Here is a 24,771-nt window from a genome sequence, read left to right on the forward strand (position 1 = left end):
TAAACTTGGGCTTTCTTCCGAGAGAAAGACTGAGGATGAGTGAAGGTCCTTGGAGATTGTCCAAGATTTGTCATTTTGTCTCGATGAAGTCGGAATGATATCAAATTTTCGAGGCGATTCGATTAAAGGTCGATTTTAATCGGAATTTAACTCGGTTTTCAGATAAACGAGGTCCAAGATGTCGGTCCTCCTGGAAGCAAGGTCCTACAGGCCGTTCAAGTCCTCCGAGGAGTATCTGGTGGCGATGAAGGAGGACTTGGCAGAATGGTTGAACGCGCTCTATCCGGAGCTGCGAATCAACGTTGACAATTTTATGGACAGACTGGACACCGGCGTCGCGCTATGCAAAGTACGTAGCCGACGAACGATTTACGCATTTCTAGAACCATCAAATCTGCTTCTCCGAGCCGAGATCAGAGGAACTTAGTGCTGCAATGTGATCGTTCGATGCTCTTTGCCGGCGACGCGCGGGAAATATATCTGTAACAATTCCGGTTCCCATTTCAAGAAATTATTTTCTCCCCTAGTACGCACAAATGATTGAACGAAAATTGTTGAAGACTAGGGAGGGACAAATACCAAGCGAAATGAATTCTGCTTAATTCACTTTACTTTACTTTGGTCCATTGTACGCTCGTGGTACGATTCGTTGAAACGAATTCGCGGAGGGGAGATTCATTGTTGAAGAGATAGAGCAAAATATGACGACCCAGTGTTCGATAGTTCGTCGAAAGTCGAAAGGTTCGTCGGTCGTGTCGAGTACCGAGAAAACTTGTTGAAGATTCCGGCGGCGCGCGTGACGCGTGTAACGCGTAAAAGCCACGCACCTTTCTTCAAGTTCGTGGCCCGTTGGAACAGGGGAAGGGAAGGATGCGTGTGTGACGTCCACCGGAAGCTGTTGCCTCGACGTCGACGCCGGCTGAATCGTGAATCAGGCGAGCCGCGTGTAGGAATCGCCGTGACGCCAGCGAAAACCAAAGAAATCGCGCTGGGAACACGGGAAAAACAACGTTCCTGCTTCCCTTTCGCGGAAACTCCTTTTTCCATGACGAACCCATTCACGGCGGGCTGAAATTCTGCCAAGGGAAACCCACCTTGCTATTATCCACGCACGGGGAACACAAAGATCAAAATTTTGGAAACCCAAATTAAGCACGACATTGCGGACTTACCGCGCTCCTTGGGAAATGCTTTACAATTATTACTAGACTGCGTTTATGGTTGAAACGAGTAGATGCAAATTATGGAGAATTACGGATTAAAAATATTTCACGGCTCCAGCGTATTAATCTCAGCTCGTTAAAATTATTAATGGAGCAAAGAAATTTCTGTTTGAAACATCTTAACCAGTGAACTGCGTTCGACGTGTACACACGTCAATCCAAAACTCCATTGCGGAGCGGCTGACGTTAATGAATTCTTGATTTCTTATCGAATAAAAATGCAATTCTTTCTCACTCTGCCTTACTTTTCTCGACGTGTATGCTCGTCATTGCTTGATTTTAATTCCGCGCCTCGTGAGAGATTTTTAAAATTAATCTCCGCAGTCAACTGGTTAAATTCGAATGATATTCAAAGAAAGAAGGCCTTTATCACCAAACTTTTTCTTTTTATTATATTTAAGTACAAAAATGACTACAAGTAAAGGAACTTCATATTTCAGCATTATAAGAGAAAATAAATTGAGTAGACTAATGCCGCAAATGGGTTAAACATACTTTACAGCTCGCCAGTTACCGCGGTCGACGGTGAAATTAATTTTGAGCGTAAACAAAAGCTCGCTCGCCTAAGTGCGATTCGCACACGAAGTGGAATTGTAAAGCGAGTGCCGTACTCCGGCAGTAATCTCTGTCGGTCTGGTAAATTTACGAGGAATTAAACGGCGATCACGCGGCGCAACGAACGCGTTCGATTCTAATTTTATTGGCGGTCGAGCGGGTAAAAACGAGGGGACAGTTCTCGATAGAGGCGAGAGAGTATATTTAACAAGCAATCTCGCGGACGGTAGCCGTGTAAATTGGTGTTTTTCGATTGCTCCAGTCTTTTTCTCTCGACTTCCAGCGGACAGTCCGGTTAAATGAATTCCCCGGTGTGAAACGCATAATCGCGAGACCCGGATCGCGCCGCTGAAAAGACACGCAAACGAGTTTTCCTCCGGCGCGTACACTCGGATAAGCCCCGGCCTCAGAGAATGTCTTGCCTACAGATACGCACGATCGTCAATGTATCGGTATGACAGTCGCGAAAAATGGAAAATGTGTCCGATACCTCGCTGTAAAATTGTAGTGTCGGTCACGTGACGAACACTTCCGAAATTAAAAGGTTACGGTGAAAATGCTGTTCCCTTCTTTCAAGCTGGAATTAAGAGCCAAGGGTAGTATTTTCTAGAGCATACTATCCCTTCTTTCTTAACTAAATGTTATCGTTACTAGTGAACAAAGCAGTATACGACAAAAAGGTAAAGTCGACTGCCCACGCATGAAGAACACACAGTTCAAATTTAGTTTGAATATGCCTAACACTTTTCCGAGAAAAACCTGCTCAAACTTGAAATGTGCCATTTTTCTACAAAAGTGCCATTTTCCTGCAAAAGTGCCATTTTTATACAAAAGTGCTATTTTTATACAAAAGTGCCATTTTCATACAAAAGTGCCATTTTCCTTCATAAGTTTCTTCCATTCTTAAGGGCCCGGGATAGTCACGTGACCAAACACGGAAACTTGGACCCTTTATATAGTCAGATTTGTTTAAAAAGAAGGTTCTTCTTCCTTTTTCGGAGGAGCCATTTCTCAGCGAAAAATATTCTCATATAAGGACAGGAAAAGTTGAGGCACGTAAAACCATTTTTCGCCTATTTTTGTCGGTAACCTGGTCACTCTACCTTATCGCGAATCAAAGGAGTCTCGGCTCTTAAATTCAATTCTACCGCTGTCGACATCTGAGTATCCATTTGTTTCCGGCACAAGATTAAAAACATCAAATTTTCAATCATCCTAGCTGTGGAGGAGCTCATAGGGCAGTGCGTTAAACATACTTATTCGAAAGAAAATTGTGTGCTGACGATGGAAATCTTCTTCAACTGTTCGGAAAGTTCTCGGTAACGTGGCTTTATGTAAAAATTCGGCAAGTCTTGATTTCGGGAAATTGTTTTTGCTACTTCAATCAGCAAAGTATTAATTTCACGGGGAAATGAACTTGCCCGGTTTTTGCAAAGGTCAATTGCTTGTGTAGTACAAAAATGGGCAACTTTTAGTGGAGCTTTTTACGGCAAGAGGAAGTAAAAAATAAACACTGTAGGAGTAGATTGGGTACGGTCACTTGTGTGAGTTGTGGAAGTAGAAGCGATCATTAACGCGCGAAAGAGGAAAAATGTCTGGCCGCAGACCGGAATGGCGATTGTTATTAACTGTAGTGGCTGCGGCGGCGGCGGCGGCGCGATTATTGTGATACCTGTTTACGCGGAAACGTTCGCTCGAGTGGCGCGAGTCGCGGGCGTGTAGAAAGTCCGCGGGATCGGGATCCGCGATAAATTTCGCGGAATTTACCGTCGAGATAAATTGAATTTCCATCGGGGCGAAAATAGCCCCGCGCCGTGTCTATAATGGCCTCCGTTCGGAACGGCCGCATAACTTCGGCTGTTTTATAGTCGGCGCGCCGCGCGACTTGTCCCAGACACGCCGGAATAGTTCGAATAATGTCACAACCGGCACCCGGCGATACCTAAATCCTGAATGGACGACTGGAACAAGCCGTTTTCGGCTTTCACGCCTGTGCCGCCATTTTAGTCGGAGATCCCTCGTCAAAAGTCTTGGAATAGAGCTTGTTTGCGATCCCTGTCGACCGTATCTCAGAACTTGATGGTCCATTTTGATGGTGGTCGTCGCTGGTTCAGGTGTCTATCAATTAAACGCAGGTATTCGCTTTTCATCGGAATTTCACTTGTCGATCTTGGACTGCCAGCAGGATGTTTGCTATGAAAGCAATTAATTTCGATCCGACAACTATTTGTCCAAGTGTCCAGAAGCATTTAGGAAGCTCCGGATAGGTAACCATCCTAAAAAACAAAATCAGTTCGAAGCTAATGACAACAATGAGAAGAACTGTCCTAGCATTTAGAATAGGTAACTCCCTTCAGTCGTACTATATCAATAGTTTATTTATAACAAAGATCCTCAAAAGCTAGCCCTATGTATCAAATCCCACTGGAGCTCTAGCCAGGTATCCATTCCAAATTCTGGTCCAAGCCTAGAATACCTTAATATAGTACTCCTAGATCAATCGAATAAAATTCTCAGCTAATTACCAAATGCTCTAGATCAACACAGTCCATTTTTCATCTGAAACTAGCAAAGATCCTCGCAATCTAGTCCTAAATCAAATCCTAACAAATTTCGAGCCATCTACCAATCCGAATTTCGACGCAGTGGTAGCAAAGGGTCTAAGAATGCCTTAGCAGTCTTAGAGCAGCGGAGACCGAGTAAAACTCTCGGGAGCTAATTATCAAAGGGCCTAGATCAACACAGTCCATTTTCCATCCGAAACTAGCAAAGATCTTCGCAATCTACCCTAACAAATTTCGAGCCATCTACCAATTCGAATTTCGACGCAGTGGTAGCAAAGGGTCTAAGAATGCCTTAGCAGTCTTAGAGCAGCGGAGACCGAGTAAAACTCTCGGGAGCTAATTATCAAAGGGCCTAGATCAACACAGTCCATTTTCCATCCGAAACTAGCAAAGATCTTCGCAATCTACCCTAACAAATTTCGAGCCATCTACCAATTCGAATTTCGACGCAGTGGTAGCAAAGGGTCTAAGAATGCCTTAGCAGTCTTAGAGCAGCCGAGACCGAGTAAAACTCTCGGGAGCTAATTACCAAAGGGCCTAGATCAACACAGTCCATTTTCCATCTAAAACTAGCAAAGATCTTCGCAATCTACCCTAACAAATTTCGAGCCATCTACCAATTCGAATTTCGACGCAGTGGTAGCAAAGGGTCTAAGAATGCCTTAGCAGTCTTAGAGCAGCGGAGACCGAGTAAAACTCTCGGGAGCTAATTACCAAAGGGCCTAGATCAACACAGTCCATTTTCCATCTAAAACTAGCAAAGATCTTCGCAATCTACCCTAACAAATTTCGAGCCATCTACCAATTCGAATTTCGACGCAGTGGTAGCAAAGGGTCCAAGAATGCCTTAGCAGTCTTAGAGCAGCGGAGACCGAGTAAAACTCTCGGGAGCTAATTATCAAAGGGCCTAGATCAACACAGTCCATTTTCCATCTAAAACTAGCAAAGATCTTCGCAATCTACCCTAACAAATTTCGAGCCATCTACCAATTCGAATTTCGACGCAGTGGTAGCAAAGGGTAAGAATGCCTTAGCAGTCTTAGAGCAGCGGAGACCGAGTAAAATTCTCGGGAGCTAATTACCAGAGGGCCCGGAGCACGCGGCCGGCTAATCTGAGCAGACAATCAAAGTGTCCGAGTGTTGTTCGACACGATCGGGCCCGTAGCACTGTCAAACTAAATTCTGAGCGAGCTCGAGCCCCATCGGGCCGGCTGCCGGTGTGTCGAAAGAACACGAAGGCAGTCTCGGTTAGAGTCTGTATAGTCTGTTATATACGTGTACGACGTTTACGGTGTGTATTCAGTGATCGCCTGTTGTGAATGCGTGTGCCATTCAACGACGCCGAGATAGAGTAGTCTCTCGCGTGTCGGATTGGCTGTCGCCAGCGCAAACGGAGCAGCCGTGGAACGAGCCACAGCTGCCGGGACTTTCACTGATCTACGAGGAGAGCCCGGGCCCGGTTGGGCCCAGCCGGGGACCGGCAGTCCCCGGTCTCGTTGGGAGAGACTCGACTCTACACCGGCTGTCTCTCGCAGTCACGCCGCCGCGTAAAATCGGATCTCTCGGATATATCGGTGGGGCCCCATTCATCGCCATGGGCGGAGTTCGGCCATTACTTAATGAAACTTTTGCTTAAATGCTCGTTCGTACGACCGGGGATTGGTTATTATTTCTTGCGAGGGATACTCGCTGCTCGCCCTCGGCAACCGATTCTGATAGAGAAATTTCTGAAACCCAGTCCCCGGGTTTTCGTTCCTCCGTGAAGATGCAAACGGGACCAGCTCTGTTTGGACAATAGACAAATCTGTGGACGATGCATCGTTCTGTCGTACAGGGTGTCCCAAAAATATGTACTTCCTTGAAATGGGGTAATTCCCGACGTTATTTCAAGTAACTTTTTCTTTTGCGAAAATCTTCTCGGCGGCTTTCTTCAGGAGTTACCAACGAAAAACAACGACCAATCAGAGCGGGGCTACAGCGGACGGATTCCGTCTCGGCCAATGCCGAGATACAGTCCGCTGTGGCCGCGCTCCGATTGGTCCGATCTACATTGCTTGTCTTTACAAGCGACTATTGTTACTCCGTCTAAGTGCACGCGTACCTAACGAATTTTCAAACTCGATTTTCTCGAAAATGAAACCCCGTATGAAAAAAGTATATTCCTTATTTTCGACTAGATTTCATGCGGGGAATCATCCCCTTGAGGAAACACCCTGCATCGAAGCACATTTTTCTGTATTTTAGGAGCTTGCGCGACCCCTGAAGAGTGAAACTTCGGGAGAAGAAATTTGTTTCGAAGTCTTGTTTGAGTAAAAAATGCTCTTCGGAGTAATGTCGCGGTCCGGACCCGGATCGCGGTCCGTTTATAGACATCGCTGGCTATCGGTGCTCGTTATTAGCAGCGGCGCGGCGTCGTCGTTATAAATTCATGCCAGAGAAATATTTAGAGTAGGCAGGACGATAAAAGCGAAAGGGAGAAGGGGGAACCGAGAGAGCCGGTACATCGGGTACGCGCCCCCATTGCACAGCCAAAGGATTACGGGCCTATCTGCTTACTCTTTCTCTCTATGGTCTTTGCTTCTCCCCTCCCCCCGCCCCCTCTCTCTTTCTCTCCTTCTCTCTCCTAGCGTGTCTCTCTGTACCGTGGAATTTCCGATCCTGGGGCCTGTTCGCGAGCCACCTTTTGCGACCATGTCGACTTTACGAGCCGTGACGAGAGCCAGGGCACCGGAGAAGGGCGCGGTACGTAATAAGGTACGGGCCCCGGACCGCGATAAGGACCCCCGGTGCTCTCGATAGTCTCGATACAAGTCCCCCTCCCCTCCCCACCCCTCCCTGCTGACACGTTTTTCACCGTCGCTGAATAAGGACGCGCCACCGGACACCATTTCCATCTCTTTACATCTCTTTCGAACCCTAACCCTAACGGATCCCCCGTCTTCAACATTTTCGAAGACACTCTCGCATTATCCGTGGGCCTAGTGGTTAGAAAGAGGCCGAATACAGGTGCTCGGTTTACTTCCGTGTTCGATGGTGCTAAATATAATTATTTGGCTCGTGGGCGTTGGATAGACTGTCGCGGGCCGGGTCTGTTCCGCGGCGCGGTATTTAATTTGCGATCGGGGAACGGTGATAAATCAGGAACGTTTTTTCACCGGCCGACCCTTATCGGGCCAGTTAAGGATCGATCTGCGGTATATATCAGTCGATATCGTACGCGATCTACAGGCGAAAGGAGCTGGGAACGCTTCGGCGCGGCCTTTCCTGTCGGAAATGACAAATACCAGGCGCCTCGGCCGCTGTGCCTTATATGGGAATCCATCTTCGCCAGTGTGTCGCCTAAACGTCTTTCAACCATTCAGCTCTGGACTCAAACCGGCATAACGCTCCTCTTCAATTTTTCATAGAACACATAAATCGTCAGGATCCTTACGCTTCCTATTCTGAGTCCGTTGTGACCCTACCCTCATCATTCAACAGCTTCCTTGTCGTTCCAGCTTCGTAGCATTGGTAAATATTTTCTGTGAAAAATTTGGGAAGAGGGCAAAATATAATAGAAGTTGTCTGAACTAGTTAGGGGGGGCATAGGTGTTCGAATAATTATTTATTCGCAATGCTTGATTAAGCCTTTATCGATTTGTACGATAATCGTGTACATGTACAGATCGTTTTAAAGCTATTTAAATGGTCAGCTCATGGTCGAAATTTTTGTAAAAGAGGCTAGATTTAGAAAATGGGGGATCCAGTGGATTGGAAAGTGGAAAAGAAAAGAGCGTCGAGAAGAAATTGATCATGGAATCGAGAGATTTCTGGTCCGAAGATGGAATAAACGGTGGTTTTTGTTGTTGTTGTTGTTGTTGTTGTGACCGTGGGACTCGCAATCGGACTGTCGCAGTTCTTGCGAGGAAAGTACAGAAATCGTTGATTAGATCTCTCTCCGGTTCCACTTCTTTATAAATAGGAAACGGCCTGGCTAACTTCTAGACAGCCAGAACGGACGAGGTTGTCCGGACCGGGATTAATTAAGCACAATTGTCGACATCTGCTTTCCTTGTCCCTTCTTGCAGCTGAATTAGAATTTACGGCGGCTCCATCGGGGTCTCGACTTGCCTAACGTGTCCCCCTTTTCAGCTTCCAAGAATCGCTTTCCTGGACAAAGATCATTTTTTTTTACCAATTAACCGCGCCGCACGGAGACTCGTTTTGGCCATAATTGGGATTATACATTCGTTGTCTCTCGGGCGCTTTGGAAATTGGCAAACGAATGCCTGGACGACCCGATTCTACCGTTTCTACCACTCCGTGTCCCAATCCTCGACCCACTTTCCGCCATTCAAATGCTCCAAGATCGTCCTACGAATTGTCATATTCCTCGTTATTTAACACTAAACCTACCGCGGACAGTCAATTTGACCGCACGAGATAATATGGTGTTTACTGTTCAAAACCTAAACAGTCAGTATAAAAGAAAGACTATTTTCAATGTAGCTTTGAGAACTCAAAATAGATAAGCCGCCTTATCCTTCCAACGTAATTTCTCAATCTTAAGGCTTCGTCTATTTTGAAACAAAAATTGTTTACACTGAAGATCCAGGGTCTCAAATTTCAAGCTTTAATTTCTCCAATTTTTCTACTTGCAAATTTCTGCAATTACGAGCTTCCTACCACCGCAATTTTTCAATCTCCAAATTTTCCAGGCTTCGTCTATTTTAAAATAAAAATTGTTAGCTGACACTGAAGCTCCAGGATCTCAACTTTCGAGCTCTCTAATTTCTCCAATTTTTCTACTTGCAAATTTCTGTATTTACGAGCTTCTTTCCACGGCAATTTCTCAATCTTAAAATTTTCTAAGCTTCGTCTATTTCTAAACAAAAATTGTTTACACTGAAGATCCAGGGTCTCAAATTTCAAGCTTTAATTTCTCCAATTTTTCTATTTGCAAATTTCTGTATTTACGAGCTTCTTTCCACGGCAATTTCTCAATCTTAAAATTTTCTAAGCTTCGTCTATTTCTAAACTAAAAATTGTTAGCTTACACCGAAGCTCCAGGGTCTCAGCTTTCAAGCTCTTTAATTTCTTCAATTTTTCTATTTGCAAATTTCTGCAATTACGAGCTTCCTACCACCGCTATTTTTCAATCTCCAAATTTTCTAGGCTTCGTCTATTTTAAAATAAAAATTGTTAGTTGACACTGAAGCTCCAGGGTCTTAACTTTCGAGCTCCCTAATTTCTCCAATTTTTCTATTTGCAAATTTCTGCAATTTCGAGCTTCCTACCACCGCTATTTTTCAATCTCCAAATTTTCCAGGCTTCGTCTATCTTAAAATAAAAATTGTTAGCTTACACTGAAGCTCCAGGGTCTCAGCTTTCAAGCTCTTTAATTTCTTAAATTTTTCAACTTACAAATGTGTCTGCATTTACGAGCTCCTTTCCACCGCAATTTTTCAATCTCCAAATTTTCTAGGCTTCGTCTATTTTAAAACAAAAATTGTTAGCTTACACTGAAGCTCCAGGGTCTCAGCTTTCAAGCTCTTTAATTTCTTCAATTTTTCAACTTGCAAATGTGTCTGCATTTACGAGCTGTCCTGTCCTTCTCTAATCCATTTCCGGATGATCTCAGCCTCGTCATCGAGCAGGCGATTGTTTGCTCGAACGATCGTTCCACGCACGTCCCGCGAATAAAAGGAGCGGTAACAACAAATCCGGCGAGGTTACGAGAGCGACTCGTAATAAAGATACATCACCGTTTCGCGATCCGACCGCCTATCTTCCCGTCGATCTTGCAGTTTCGCGCAGGAATCTAAACGCAATGTTCGCGGCCGTGTCTCGCGACAAGCGTAACCACGTTTCCGTTTTCCATATATTTGCATATAAGGGGGCTGGCCGTCCTTGGAGCTGATTATACTTTTCGGAAGGCCAGACTCGATTTTTCTGTCGGCGAGGCAAGGTCGAGCCTAATCGGACCGCTATATTTCTCTCTCTCTCTCTCTCTCTCTCTCTCTCTCTCTGCATGTGTGTGTATCGACCCTTCGGACACTTTATTGCGTTGTTTCTGCTTGTACACGCGTATCTGCTACGCGCAGAATTTACGGCCGAATGCGAAATTAGATACGCGACCGTGTACAGCCTCCGAGGAGCACGATACCATTGACAAATTGCTGGTTCCGATTATGGCTGTGCCCGAGGACCGAGGACAAAGAGTTTTTAACTCAGAAAACGCGAAAAATCGGGGTCGTTAGGCTCGAGACCGGATCTGCCTCGCGAAAGGCAATGTTTGCAAATGCACGGACCTGAAAAAGGAGATCAATTTTTAAGTAGGAGAAAAAGTAGGACCAAGAAAACATTCCTGAAAGAAACGAAATTAGAGGAAAAATTGGGGACGTCGTCGGGTGAGGTTCAAGGTTGACGACCCTCGAGACAGCTCAACAGAAAGACGATGCGAGCACGGAAGACTTAAAAAGAACTACATAGAAGAAACATTTGAATCTAAATTTGTGAACAAGAAAAAGATTTAAAGTTGATATTATCAAATTTTCAATTCGAATGGAAACAAGTTTGCAGAATAATTAGATCCGCAGACATTATTAAATTGTACGAACAGTAGAGTCCACTATAAAGAAGTAAAACCTTTTTCACATCTTGAGATCGGCGACAACAACCTTCTACACCCCACAGGATTAGCAGAATTCACCCAATCGGAAGAAGATTAATAAATCCTTGATCCCGGAAATAGAGTCCGGACTCGCCCCTAGGTTCTCGTAAGCCTCGGAAACAGAGCCGTCCGGAAGGACTCGGCACGAAAGTCCCGCATAAAAATCGCTGGAAACTATGTAAATCCTTCGAGATCCTGGAGCAAGCTTCCAGCCATGGTGGCGATGGCGCCCGAGTCTATTTCGATCGGTTGTTTTTCCAAGCGCGCGCGCCCCCGTGCTCGTCGGCGGAATATATTTAGACATTTTCGACGGGAACCGTGAAAAAGGCCGGATGGAAGGACGGCCGCGCGTTTATTTTCGATCGGGACTATCTTCTACGAAAAGAAAGACAGGAGCAGGGGGAGGGGGAGGGCATTGGTTGCATTCCTGGTCTAGACGAGCCGATAAATCTTCGCCGGCGGTCCGAGGGGGCGGAAACGGGACGCTCCGAGCGGAAACGGGGCTGCTACGCGAGAGAAGCTTTGACCGCGGAACCTTTGAACGGTAGCGCCCCCTTTCGCTTTTCTTCTTCTTCCTCGTCTTCGTTTTCTTCGTGTCCGGGCCGTCGAAACAAATTTGTCGGTGTCCGACGCGTCGCGTCGCGCTCCGTTCGATACTTGTTGAGCCACCCTCTTCGTTAGGAGGCTCGAACCCCTCCCTACGCGATTATGTTATCTTTGAAAGGCCCTGAAAACTTGCAACACCGATCTCGGTCCTCGAAGTAGTCATAGACCGCGAGTTTTATGCGTTCATGGGAACATTGAATAGATTTTTAAAAATTTAACCGTTACATTATCAGGGATACCCATAAGTAATCAATTATTTGCAAAGAATTTCTTTCGTCTAGTTCTGTACTAGTTCAAAATATTCTGAAAAGTATAAGTTCTTTTTACAACTCTGTAATAAAATGGCGGCGTCCGTACCTTCCGAGGAACATATTTTCTCTAGAAAATGTTTAAAGCGTTTAACATATTTTTATTTGGCTCCTGGTTCTAACGACCAGTACAGACAATTTTTATTTTGCATAAAAATCCGCGGTCCCAGGCACGGAGAGCCTGTATTCTTGATAATCGTTCGCGAACATCCGATATAGTTTTGCAAGGTCTCTTCCGCATAATAATTCGTTTTTTCTCGCTGCAATCGGAATCGGTCAGAAAACTCCTCGAAGTGAAGTTAGTATAGAACGATATTTGGTTTTTTCCGTGGAATGTTTTGCGTTGTCCCCTGGACTTTGTTTAATGGCCGCCTCGTGACGCAAAGACCGCGTCGAGGAAAAATGGCTGAAAGTCGATCGCACGATAGCCACTTGTCCAGCGAAGAATTTTAATGAACACCGGAAGCGATTCGCTTCCAGACATATTGCTTGTCTTCGATCTCTCAATCCTTGTTTATTGATCAATCTTCGTTATGCCTCGATAATTAAGATTAATCGCCGCGATCGACGGCGAGCCGTGTACACGTTGCAACTTCTTGCGATCGATCTGGTCTCGGTATAACGTAATAATAGGTTCGCTGAAATTGAAACCAAATCTGTCATCTGTCCTCCACTTTTTTCCTCGGTTTTGTAATTGCCATCGCGCGTTCTCCCGACTGCATGATTATTTTCTGAGAACTTTCGATTCCTGTTTTAATTCCGGCCGGGCCTTTTTTTGCTCCAGTTAGGAAAATTGAAAATGCATTTCATGAGACTTCGTTTCTTGTCTTGCGTTACTCTACCGCGAATAAGAATGGTAGAATTGTTGTCATTGATACGGTATGAGGGGGATGTTGATTGAAATTTCAATTTTTGTTTTGTGCTTCTGTTCCAATTTAATTGATTGTGATTACTGCGGTTGAGGGGGTGGCGATATTTTGGTTCGGCGAGTTAGCAGCGCTTTTTTCCAGATTCCGAACAATTTCTACCGATGCCCACAGATGTCGGAGGCTCGGTTGTCACGGAGACTCGTGTCGCAGCCCTTTGTGGTGCTTTTGAATCATTGAAACGCGACGGGGACCGGCTTCAAACAGTCGAGCGGACGGATTAGCCGATGAAAGTGCACTTCGTTCCCCGCGAATGCCGGTCTCGCTCGTGGCACACAGAAACGAGACACTTACGTTCGCGGATTTCACGCGAATTTACGCCTTTACATCGTTCCCTTTTATTTCGCTAACAAAACATTCGACATTCCGCAATGCACCTCGAACGCTAATCGCGTCAACTCCCAAAGTACCGAAATCTATATTATCACCATTGAACCGCGGATGTTTACACAAATTTCAATATTTGCAAATCGCTCTTCACACATTTTCTCCAAAAACCTGTCATCTTTCATAGCATTCATTCACAATATTTATCCTCACACTAATTACACGATGTATATAATATGTATATACATATATATGAATAATTTTAATCTACTTCAAGTTTATTGTTAGACTGCGGATCTTTATGCTGAAGAAAATTTTGGTACATCAGTTGCAATCTACAGGAGCTAAGTAAAAATTTATTTTGCTGGTTCCTGCTCTTAATAATCTTAATCCACTTCAAGTTTATTGTTAGACTGCGGATCTTTATGCCGAAGAAAATTTTGATACATCAGTTGCAATCTACAGGAGCTAAGTAAAAATTTATTTTGCTGGTTAATAGTTGTTACATGTTAAAAATAGTATATCGACATTGTTAAACTCTGTTACTGTTTTGAATTGTACCTACTCATTTTTGTCATGAATGCATAAAATCCGCAGTCTATTTATTATAAATAGACTACGGACCTTTTTGCAAAATAAAAATTGCAGAATAGAAGTTTCTTTTCTCCTACAATGGTTCTAAAAAAATGATAATAATGCATCGGTATTTTTTAGTTCTTTCGAATTTTATCTGCTCATTTCTGCGATAAGTGCGTAAAATCCGCAGTCTAATCGTCACACCGAGAAAAATGAGACAGCATTTTGGGCAGCTTAGGCTCCGACGGTTCTCCGAACAATGAACGTCAAAGGAGGTCTTGCAAACGTCGTTTGTACCGGCACGGTGATTTTGCGGCGATCTACGGTCCGCATAGATCCGGTGGAAATCGGTTTTCCCAGCCGTGTGTCGGCTGTCATGGTAATCGACGTCGGCGCGGGGCTATTAAGTAATTGAGAACACAATTGCGAGACAAAATAATCCGTGCCTCAATTAATGGCTACATACTTACCGGAGATAGTGTATCGCGGCCTTGCCGGATTAGCGTATCAATATAACGGTGTCTGGACGCGGGAAAACACGCGGCTCCTATCTGTGCGTGTGCATGTAGTGGGTATTAGTAATTGTGCCTCTACCGTAGTATAATAATACGCAGTAATAGTGCACGCACACACAGCCTCGCGACCGGCTGCGATGAATAAATTCCAATCGGGAACGAACACATTCGCAGAAACTCTGCATCGAAGCTGCTATTCCCTTCGATTACTGTGATTCAGAAGGCCGAGGCGTTATTCGTGAATCGGTTTCTTTTACGATAGATGGGAACGTGACTAATCGTCAATGTGTTCGAGTCGGTGCAGCTCGTTTTGCAGCGAGATCAACTCGATTTAAAAATCATTCGACCATTTGTTGCGTCGAGTTTTCGACAACAGTGGCTCGCAACTTGTAAACAACATTTTTGGTATCTCCACTTCTCCGTTGGCTCTCGGAGACCATACAGAGTCTTTCATTTCCAGGCCTGATTTCTTCTTGTTCAGGAGAAATCTGAAAACTTTCTGACATAGTTATTGTAGCGTCTAAATTATTCATTTGCAAGTCGGATTTCAGATAAGTGTTTAAACGTTTTCCCAATGAAAATAAAAATTCGACTTACCGACAGAGGGTTAAAGTCGCTACTTAGGTACCCCGAATGTTATTTAATCCAGTTCCACAAAATATCATTCTAATCAGGAGAGTCTACAGAATCGTCCTACGCAAGAGACATTCGCGTAGCTGATCGAGTTTAACCTCAAAAAATTCCCAAAGTTCATTTTCCGTCTGAAATTCTCAAGTTCATCGAATTTCTGGGCTACTGGGATAGCAGGGGATTTGAGAGTTGACGGGAAATGAGGATAGAGGATAGAGAAACGATCTCCGGCTTCGCGTTGATCGCATCATGATCTCGCAGGCAATTAATACTTCACCGCGATTCCTTAAGAAGCGTCCGACGCGCAGCTTTCTCCGCGAGATTTTTCCCGAAAATTTCACGGCCGTCGTGAACGGCGGAAATGTCTCCTTGACAATCGGCTTTTCTATTTCCCGTTCTCTCGGCTTTGCGTTGTGGATTCGTGGAAACCACGGTTTCCCTTTTCCCATCGTGTAAACCTCGCGGCTCGCCTTCGGGCATTGTGCGCAGTCGTCGTCGTCGTCGTCGTTAATTACGCGAGTCGCGTGCGTCTCCGTACAACAAACGAACAACAATCGGAACGACAAAGAACGGAGCGTGTTCAACTCGCGCGCGCTTCGTGCCCGCCGCCATTATCCACGGGACGCGTTCCGCTTGCGTACGAATCAGCTGCAACGGGGACCGTTGCGTGCTACGCTGTTAAATAGAAATGAATCATGCACGATAAACGCTTTTTCTTCCGGAACTATATCTTGGGTAAACTTACGACTATTTTTAGACAATATTCCCGAAGCGGGAGTGGTGCGGGATTGACCTTGAAACGCTGCTTGGTCAAACAAACGATTCCCTTCTGATACGATGTCTCTGCGATTAATGGATTGCCTGGAGAAACTGACGGTGTTCTAGACTGTAAAGTTTAGGCGATAAGTGAACGCTAACATTAAAATTGACACTTGGATGGACCATTTTGTTTGTTCTTGGTACCATTTTGTTCGAGCATTGTCCAGTTCGCCAGCTTCTCAGGGATTAGTCTCTGCGTTATCACTGTAATATTTCTTGCTGGAATATACAGTAAATTCTCATTACGAGTCAGTGCCAACCTTACAGTTTGGAGTCAGTGGTACAACCCACACCACCGCGGTGAGTGGCCAAAGCTTTTTACTTTATTTTTCGTTATTTTTTTATGAAACTTGCACCAACATATTTGTGGCATTTTTCTGATTAAAATGAAACCAAATATGATATAATTCCGATATGATATTTACTTGTGTAACGAACGACGATAGTTACTTCCCATTCCAATTACATCAACGGAAAATTAGTGTAAATGTGATCCGAATTATATCGCGTTTGGTGTCATTTTAATCAGAAAAATGCCACGAATATGTTGGTAAAAGTTTCATAGAAAAATAATGAAAAATAAAAAAATGTTGTAATACAGCCGACAATTTTGTGAAAGACATTTTCACAGTCTTCTTGTCACTAGCGCTTAGTGGTCATAGGTTTTTTATGACTGCTAGGTTTCCAACGTGTATTTCAAATGCGACTCTCGGCGAGAATCTCCGATTTCGTATAAGAGTCAGTAAAAAGAACGGCGGGACCGACTCGTAACGAGAATTCACTGTACACATTAATTGAAGATCAACAGGTCGTACACTCTTCACAGGACTAGAGAACTTTGTTCTGCAATTGAATCTGTATTACTGTGATCCAATTCGATTTCCTGAACGAAAATTAATCGCAGGTTGTTTTTAACGCACCAGAAAGATCGAGCCTAAACACCTTCAAGAATATTAATAAAAATGACAAGCTGAACGATGAAAGAACCAAATGCCTCCGAGCACTTCCGCTTTGCGGGTCTCAAGTTCCTCCTGGTTAACCGCTGCCTTCAACATCGAGTGAAGATTGCCCTTCCGCGGCGCACTCCGAACTTCCAGTGAATTGTTAACGACAATTACCGGCTCCAACGAGCACGGTCCAAAGGAGGAATAAGGGAGCAAGGGTCGGAGAAGATGGTAGAAAGTTCGGGGGTCGATCCGCTCGGCGGCGGAGGCCCGAAAGCTCGAAGCGTCGTTGGCGTTCGAGTGGCAATCGAAATAAGCGACGAAAAACGCGGGCTCCGGGCGGGCCTGTATGAGAGTCACTGAGCGAGAAGAGGAAGAGAAGCGTGCAGAAGAGCCGAGAGAGAAGTGGCGCGTATGGTAATATACCGGGCAGATGAGAGTTTGACGGCAGGATGTCACATTATGTGGCCTCTGACCCCCTCGTGTCTCCGACTCCTTCACTACCGTGGGCAAACGGGCTTAATGAAAATGGCTGGTGCACATTCAACATCGTAAATTAGAGCGGCTTTTGCTCGCGCAGCTCGAAACTCGCGAAGGGGACGGGCAGGCGCGGCGTCGTTACACCATGATGCCGCGCGGAGAAAAGCGTGTAACGCGATGCAGTTTGTTTTATTTGCCCCTGTTAGTTACATCAGCTGGATCGCGTGGTTACGCTCGGCTCGTGGGACCTGCGAGCTTATCCCTTCTTCATCCGAACCTCTTCCGGCCCTCCGTGGGAATCTTCGAGGCTGTCTTGGCCTCAGATGACGGCGACACTTGTACAGAAATTCGAACGAACCATTGCCGTTCGTTTAGATGGGACAGATTTAGGGGAACGTCGCTGTGTGACCACGAGGACCATTTTTGCTTTCCTATTTGGCACTCTAGTTAACCGAATCGAGTGAAAAGCAGAGCCGCTATTCGTCTGATCAGTTGCTGACGACTTGGGGTGCTTAAGGGCCCGGTCTTATGCCTTTCAGATTTTTCCATACCCCCACTGCCTTCTTTTTAAACAAATCTGACTATAAAACCGAGCGATACGCGTCGTGAGATCGGGTTCATAGTCCCTTTCGTATCAATTCTTTAATCACTACCTCCGTTATTCAAGTCAGCTAACACAACACCCGCATTTCTCAGTGCGTCAAAACCGAGAGCAACGGAACTTAATATCCGCGACAGTCCTTCACAATACACAATTGTAGACCCTTAGTACTTTTATATTATATTATTGTCAAACATACGAGACTCCAAACTCATTTCCACATCCTTTTGAATTCCAGTAACTTGTATTTCCCACATAAATACACGTTTACCGCTCGAGGTGTATCAATAATATTTAAGAATGAAGAAAACTTTTGAAGGAAAATGGCACTTTGGAAGAAAAATGGCACTTTTGTAGGAAATGGCACTTTGGAAGAAAAATGGCACTTTTGTAGGAAAATGGCACTTTTGTATGAAAATGGCACTTCTGTTGGAAAATGGCACTTCTGTTGGAAAATGGCACTTTTGTATGAAAATGGCACTTTTGCAGGAAAATGGCACTTTTGTAGGAAAATGGCACATTTCAAGTTTGAGCAGCTTTCCTCGGAAAGTGTTAGGCATATTCAGACTAAATTTTAACTTTGTGTTCTCCATGAGTGGGTAGTCGACTTTAGCCTTTTTGTCGTATACTGCTTTGTTCACTAGTAACAATAACATTTAGTTAAGAAAGAAGAGATAGTATGCTCTAGAAAATCAGGTATATCTCAGGATAATCAGGTGTTTAAAAATTTCGTCGCTGGTAAAGGGCTCATTCGAAAGAGGAAGGTTCAATCTAGTGCGCCCTTAATCCGGGCCCTTAACCTGATGATTACTAGACTGGGGATTTTACGCAAAATTTAATTCAGCTCCAGGAATCAGGAATCGTACTGTTACGCCGTGAAGAAGGAAGGATAGGATTCTCTCGAGAAATAATCCTTGTCTTCTTGATAACTTGAAGTTTCTATTGAGTAGGCCACACACACACACACACACCAACAGATTGCTTCCAAGAAACTCGCGCTTACAGAAATTATGCGTCCGTACAATAGAAGTGTTAGCTCGGAAGTGATTTTCGTTCGATGGGAAGACTCATTATATGGCCCTCTTACAAAGACCTTTGGCACCCCAATATGTGCCACCGGACACGTAACTCCGCCGTTCCTAGTCCAGTGAAATAAGCGAATCAGCCGGGCAAAAAGGGCGAAGATAAGGTTGGAGGATGATGCGGCATAACAGTACACTTCAGTCGCTTGGATGACGTTTCGAGCAATTTCGGGGCTGTGGAAGGTTCGTTGCGATAGGGTCGCGGGCCAGCGGTTCCCGACGGGTTAATCGCGATTTCCCGGGGATAAAGAAGTCGTTCTAAGCGTCTGTCAGGCGGCTGCACGGTGCATCCGCGTCCCGAGCTCGCAACAACCGTGGAGAATGCGTGTAACGCGGCGTGAAGAGGCCGACGGTTGCTTGGCGCCGCGCTGTCTTGCAATTAGAGGGTCCGGTCTCGCGCTCGAGCTCGCGCGCGCGACACTGGCTGTTAATTTCACAGGAAACGGTAAAAACGACCGGACACGAGAGCCCGCTGGAACTCGGAACGGCTGATTAATTCGTAATCATCGGGAGAAATCCGGTTGCTGCCGGCTGCGACAACTGCCTCGCATGATTCCTGACGCGCTCGTGCCCGCGTAACGATCGCCTCTGCGTGCTCGGAACCGTGTTCGCGGTGTCGTTTCGCCGCGAAATTATGCGCAAAGTAATTGCTCGTAGACAGTTTTTCCTGTACGTGCTATTATGTAACAATTTGTTGTACGGTTTGTATGTTTAATGGGGCGAGACGTACTCGTTCAATCGATCAACCACTTTTTAACTTGGAATAGCTTTTTCAATATTGCGCCAAGCATTTTGAGATTTTTTGAGAAGCTTGGAAAATTAGTTTATTGAATGCTGTGCGGAGAAAATTTGGAGAAAATTTGATCAGAAGTGTGAAAGAATTTTTTAAGCGGAGGTCCGCTGTGTGTGATATTGTAGTTTCGATTGTATTAACTTTGGGAATAAAATCATTTTTTAAAAGGACTTTTAGTGTCTTTCTTCGAGAACGACCATTTTCATTAAGTCGCAGGCTGGTCCAAAGTACGGGTCCGAAGAAGCGAACTAAATTTCTTGCCTCGCGGTTAGAGCGCATACCTCGAGAAGTTGAATACACCGTGGTGTGCGTTAGCATTTGAAAAGATGGTCGATTTTCCTCGGCCAATAGAGCGGCGGAGCCTCCTCCGCGCGGTTTGCATATGAAAAGCTGTATACAGTAACGTAACGGTTCGTAACATGTTAATTGGTGTCGCGTATTTGTCCGGTTGAAATGTTTCCTCGTGTGAAACCTTGTGCAAATTGTCGCCGGTTAAATGTTCCCGGACAGTCGATCATTCGCAACAATATCCGCTAAGAATACTCATTACCGATCCTCTCAAACAGAATTAAACATCTGCTTTCAATTCTCCAGAATCGATCGCTCATTCGTTCACTGCGTCTCGCGACTGTTCAAATATTTAATCGATCACCCAGATCGTCCGACGGAATAAGAAATCTATTTTCCGTTCGCGTTTGCGAGTGATTTCCTAAACATTTACGAGGTCTAAAGCGTCCCGCGAGAGTTTCACTTATGGTTCGAAATCATTAACGAGACTGCCCATTTGCTGAAACTTTCGCAATGCGAGCGACTGTTCGGCGCGGGATCGCTGTCAAACTAGCAACAAAGTTTACGAGTCGATCAGCACGTTTCAGCCGGCACACACGGGCAACGGTGTTCGATCACCTGATTTGCAGAATCCACGAACGGAGCCGAGCACGTGTAAATAGCCGAGAGAAAGCTAATTTCAGGAACAGTTATATCCCATTCCGGCGTTATCGATCTCTCTCTCCCTCTCTTTCTCTCTCTCTCTCTCGCTGCTTCTCTCGTTTCCAATTTTGTAGCCGTTCGTTATAACACGTCGCAAACACGATGCTTAATCCCCGTGCCATCTCGAAGTTCGCTTCAGTATCCATAAAATTATGTTATTATAGATGATCGGACGTAAATTGGTCATCAATGTCGCAGGGTAGAAATCGAGTCGCAGAGGAGGAAAGTGCCGTTCCTTCGTACCGCGATTTCGATTAAACTATTAATTTATATAATTGTTGCGCTTTCTCGGTGAACGGCCCGAGAATATTACAATCGGCTAATAACGGCGAAACACCTCTATCGGCGCCGATAATGCGATTTTAATGCGTTCGTTGCTCTTCGCGCCGCTCAGAATATCATCGGGTTCAGACCAAAAAAATCGGTTTAAAAAATCCTCAGGCCACACAAAAGGGAAAACTCAAGCAAGAAAAAATTGCCAGAAGTATCCTTGGATTTCCTAATTACAGCCACTACGCCAAAATACCGATCCCAGTGATTAGAATCCTATGGAAAAATTACAAACGTTGGTTCTTCGTGAAAAATGGTGACATAGAAAATTTTTATTTTCTATTTATTTATTTACGTTTATTGTAATTACCCGATTATTTCGTCTTGAAAAAATTAGCAGCATACATGTTCTCCTTTGACACGATTTTGCAGAGAGAGATCGAATAAATTAGATTCGAGAAGATTAATCGACGACGAGGACAACAAAAATGAAAAAAAAAAAAATGGCAGAAATTTCCATCGAAAACTGGGCAAAGAGCCATCGGCCCGAAATCGGAATAGGACATAACTGTTCCTCGAATTAATTTCCGGACGGCCATCGGGCGTCGAAGGATTTCGGAAATGGCGGCCCGATCGATGACCCATTTCGCCTTGTTCGCGATCGCGAGGCGGCGTAATCGTTTCCTTCGGGGATCGACTTTAAACGAGCGGCTCGTGTCCGCGGGAAATGGATCGCTCCGGGGTCAAGAACGAGCCTCTCGTAGACTCGCAATTTGTTTCAATTACATCCGTCCAGGATTTCGACGGCTCCTCCAGACGCTGTAACAACGTTTGCTTCTTGATCTCGCGGCGCGTTTAATTGCGATCCCGCGAAGTTGCAACCGCGCCGGGGATTATTCGCACTTTCTCGGTGGCGGGGGCTGTCTAAAAATAGTGAAATCGTTAATTATCAGAAATTCAACTCTCCCCGTGAAATTTATTTCACGCTCGCTCTAGTTCGTACAGTAATTTTCGTGGAGAGTGAAATTTCTGAAAATAGATGGTTCCACGACTGTTTTTAGGCAGCTTTCTAGACTCACAGAAAGCATAACAGCTAGTCGACCACTGCCGCGATAAATCTGTCGACGAGAACGACAGCGAAGCTGCAAGGCAGCCTGTAAAAATCAGTCATTGTCACAGATTGGAACAAAAGTGGAAATACTGGACGGTCGATAAAAAGTTCTGTAAAATTGGATCGGCAGTTTGTCTAAAGATTGAGGAGGCGTTATGGCGCGCCGCGGAGGCAAACAGAACTGGAAACGGTGGGGTCTGTCGACGGGTGTATCTTGTTTTCAGTGGTCCGGCTGTGGGCACGCACGTGGATCCCATAAGGCGATGGTATGCGAGACAGAGAGGCACACGGCGAGCAAGAGAAGCACGATGGGAGAAGCGGTTCGGAGCCGACTGGTGCACTCGTAAAAATTCTATCTAACAGCATCCGGTCGACCGTCGTCCCAGTCGGCTCGATACCACCCCGAGGATAATATAGAGATTAGGCGAATGTGTCAACGGCCTGGTTGTAACGAGCCAGCAACCGTTTCGCTTCGCCCTCGCAGCTGGAAATCCTGCCTATCGAATCGGGGAATCGAGTAGGCGACGCTCTTTTTGTCTCGAGCCTCGAGTCTCGACGCCGTCTCTTCGACAGCGAATCGTCGATAGTCGATACGGAATCGGCAGACCGTGAGACCTGCTGCACTCTCGCATTTCCGCTGCGACAATATTCCGCGTGCCCTACCATAATTTCCACATCGGCGCTCGAATCGGAAAATATTCATCACTGTATCGCTCTTTTAATCCCCTGCTCTCCACAATTTTTCTGTGCAGAAGAATTAAAACTTCTTTATCATTTATGATATTCCAGAAGGAAAAGAACGTTTGTGCTTCTATATTTTTAGTAACGTTTTAAAAAATTCCATTTTGGCATTCTTTAGAATGCAACTCTGATGCGGTAATTTTCTTTTCGTTTCCAATTTTCATGAATTTCTTTGCACGATCTTCCGCCGTCTGCACCCGAGGGCGCGACGCCATCTTTGATTCCGAATTTGGCACGAAAAGGACGTCCAGCTCTCGGCAATTCTTTTATAGTGCATAAAGATTCGGAGATACCGAAATCAGAGAGTATTACCCACGCATTTAATAAAACCATCGTTCTTTATAGCGTTTTTTTTTTTGCGAACGCTATAAAAGCACCGACGCCATCTTTGATTCTCGACTTGGCTCCAACAGCGTAGCCAATTCTTACCATTACTGTACATAAACTTCGAGCAAACATCCTATTCCCCCTTTTAACGCATTACTATGTCTCAACATTTGCAGCGACCGTAACGATTATAATAAAATGCGATATCGCGAAATATTCTCCGCAAGATTGATTAAAAATCGAGAGAGGAAGAAGCGATGCTTGTAAATGATACTCTCCAGAAGATTGATTAAAAATCGAGTTAAGACGAAGCGGTCCTTGTAAATGATTTTCTCCGAGAAGATTGATTAAAAATCGGGACAAGAGTATGCGATGCTCGCTAACAATTTCTCCAAGGATAATTATTATTAAGCATGTAGCAAACGGTTAATGGGGGCCCGGATCAAGAGGAACATCGTTTCAGAAGGCGTTAAAGCGTCGGCGTTACGTAACGAGAGTGTCGGAGCAATTAACTCTGACATTTCTTTTAATCCCGGAGCCATCGTCCCCGAGATAAATGGCGGCGCTTAAAAAACGATTCGTAAAGGAGAGAATCGTCCGGTTGTATTGGTTTCCCAGAAGGGTCCGGGGGTCCCGTTGTACTATACTATACTATATACCGTACCGTGTAACCTCTTCGACGGGGCCGATGGTGGTAAGGCGGCGTTGAAATTCATAGTAGCGTATCGAGGCAGGAAATGAAAAATTACGGAACAATCGATCAGCGTCTGCGGGCTGACCTCTTTAACTGTTTTATCAAGTCGCTCGGTTGGATTAACAGTGGCAGTGGCAGATACGCGTCGTGAATCACACACCGGTCGTCCGTTCCGCTGTAAAACTGCTGCCATAAACCGTCCATTATTCAATCATTGCTTATTACCGCGAAAGTTAATTCTCTCCCGTGGCCCTCCAATTTTATCAATAAAACGCTCTCGTGTCGACGTTCTCAAAAACTTGCGAACAACAAAATCAATTCAATCGTAACGCGTAGTTAATAATTTTAAATTAATAATTACACAAAAATGAGTAGGTACAATATGTTAACCCTTTGCACTCGAAGCTATTTTAACTCCAAAACGAAACATTTCTTCTGACCAAGAATATTTCCCTCCTATATATATATTTTTTTTTCACGTTATACATATGAAGATGTTGCAATTTACTCGTACAATACTGAACTGTTTAGTAATTTGTTAAATACAAACAAATTTAATTATGTAAAAAATATTTCGAATAACGATACAGCAATTTTTAGTGGCGCCCTACAGTCGCCATTCGAGCGCTAAGGGTTAAATATATTAAGCAGGAAAATAAATTTCTATTTCGCTCCAGTTTGTTGCAATTCGAAACGTTTGTATTTCCCGTGAAGATCCTCTGTCCATTGATATTAAAATATTTATAGTTCGTTCTGAGCACAGTCTTATGGATGCCAATTATGGTAGCAGATGCTTGCATAAAGGATCAGAGAGCAGATTTGATTTGCGAACCGAGTCGCGGGAAGTTTGCGAAGAGTAACATTCGAGAATTCGACGGAGTTTGTTTCTCTATTTGTTTTGTGGAGGCTCCGCAGAGACAGCTTGACGAGTATGACTTCGAAAAGTCTAAAGTCCCGCGAAGTGCGTCAGTGGTACAGTGAAAGTGAGATGAGGAGGCAACAATCCACACGTGACACTGACCTCGTAAGCGGCTGAA

At 44.8% G+C, this 24,771-nt stretch overlaps 1 protein-coding gene across 2 annotated transcripts in view; it reads left to right on the top strand.

Moving 5' to 3' along the window:
* The window catches only part of LOC143354135 (GAS2-like protein pickled eggs), a 99,265-nt gene that overhangs the window by 19,262 nt on the left and 55,232 nt on the right, over positions 1–24,771 (top strand). For both annotated transcript variants that reach the window (XM_076787940.1, XM_076787941.1), the window contains exon 2: positions 163–349. In XM_076787940.1, the coding sequence (XP_076644055.1) occupies positions 179–349 (171 nt within the window). In that variant the 5' untranslated portion in view covers positions 163–178. The remainder of the gene's footprint in view (positions 1–162; positions 350–24,771) is intronic.

The sequence above is a fragment of the Halictus rubicundus genome, chromosome 5, assembly GCF_050948215.1.
Source record: "Halictus rubicundus isolate RS-2024b chromosome 5, iyHalRubi1_principal, whole genome shotgun sequence".
NCBI classification, from domain to species: Eukaryota; Metazoa; Arthropoda; class Insecta; order Hymenoptera; family Halictidae; genus Halictus; species Halictus rubicundus.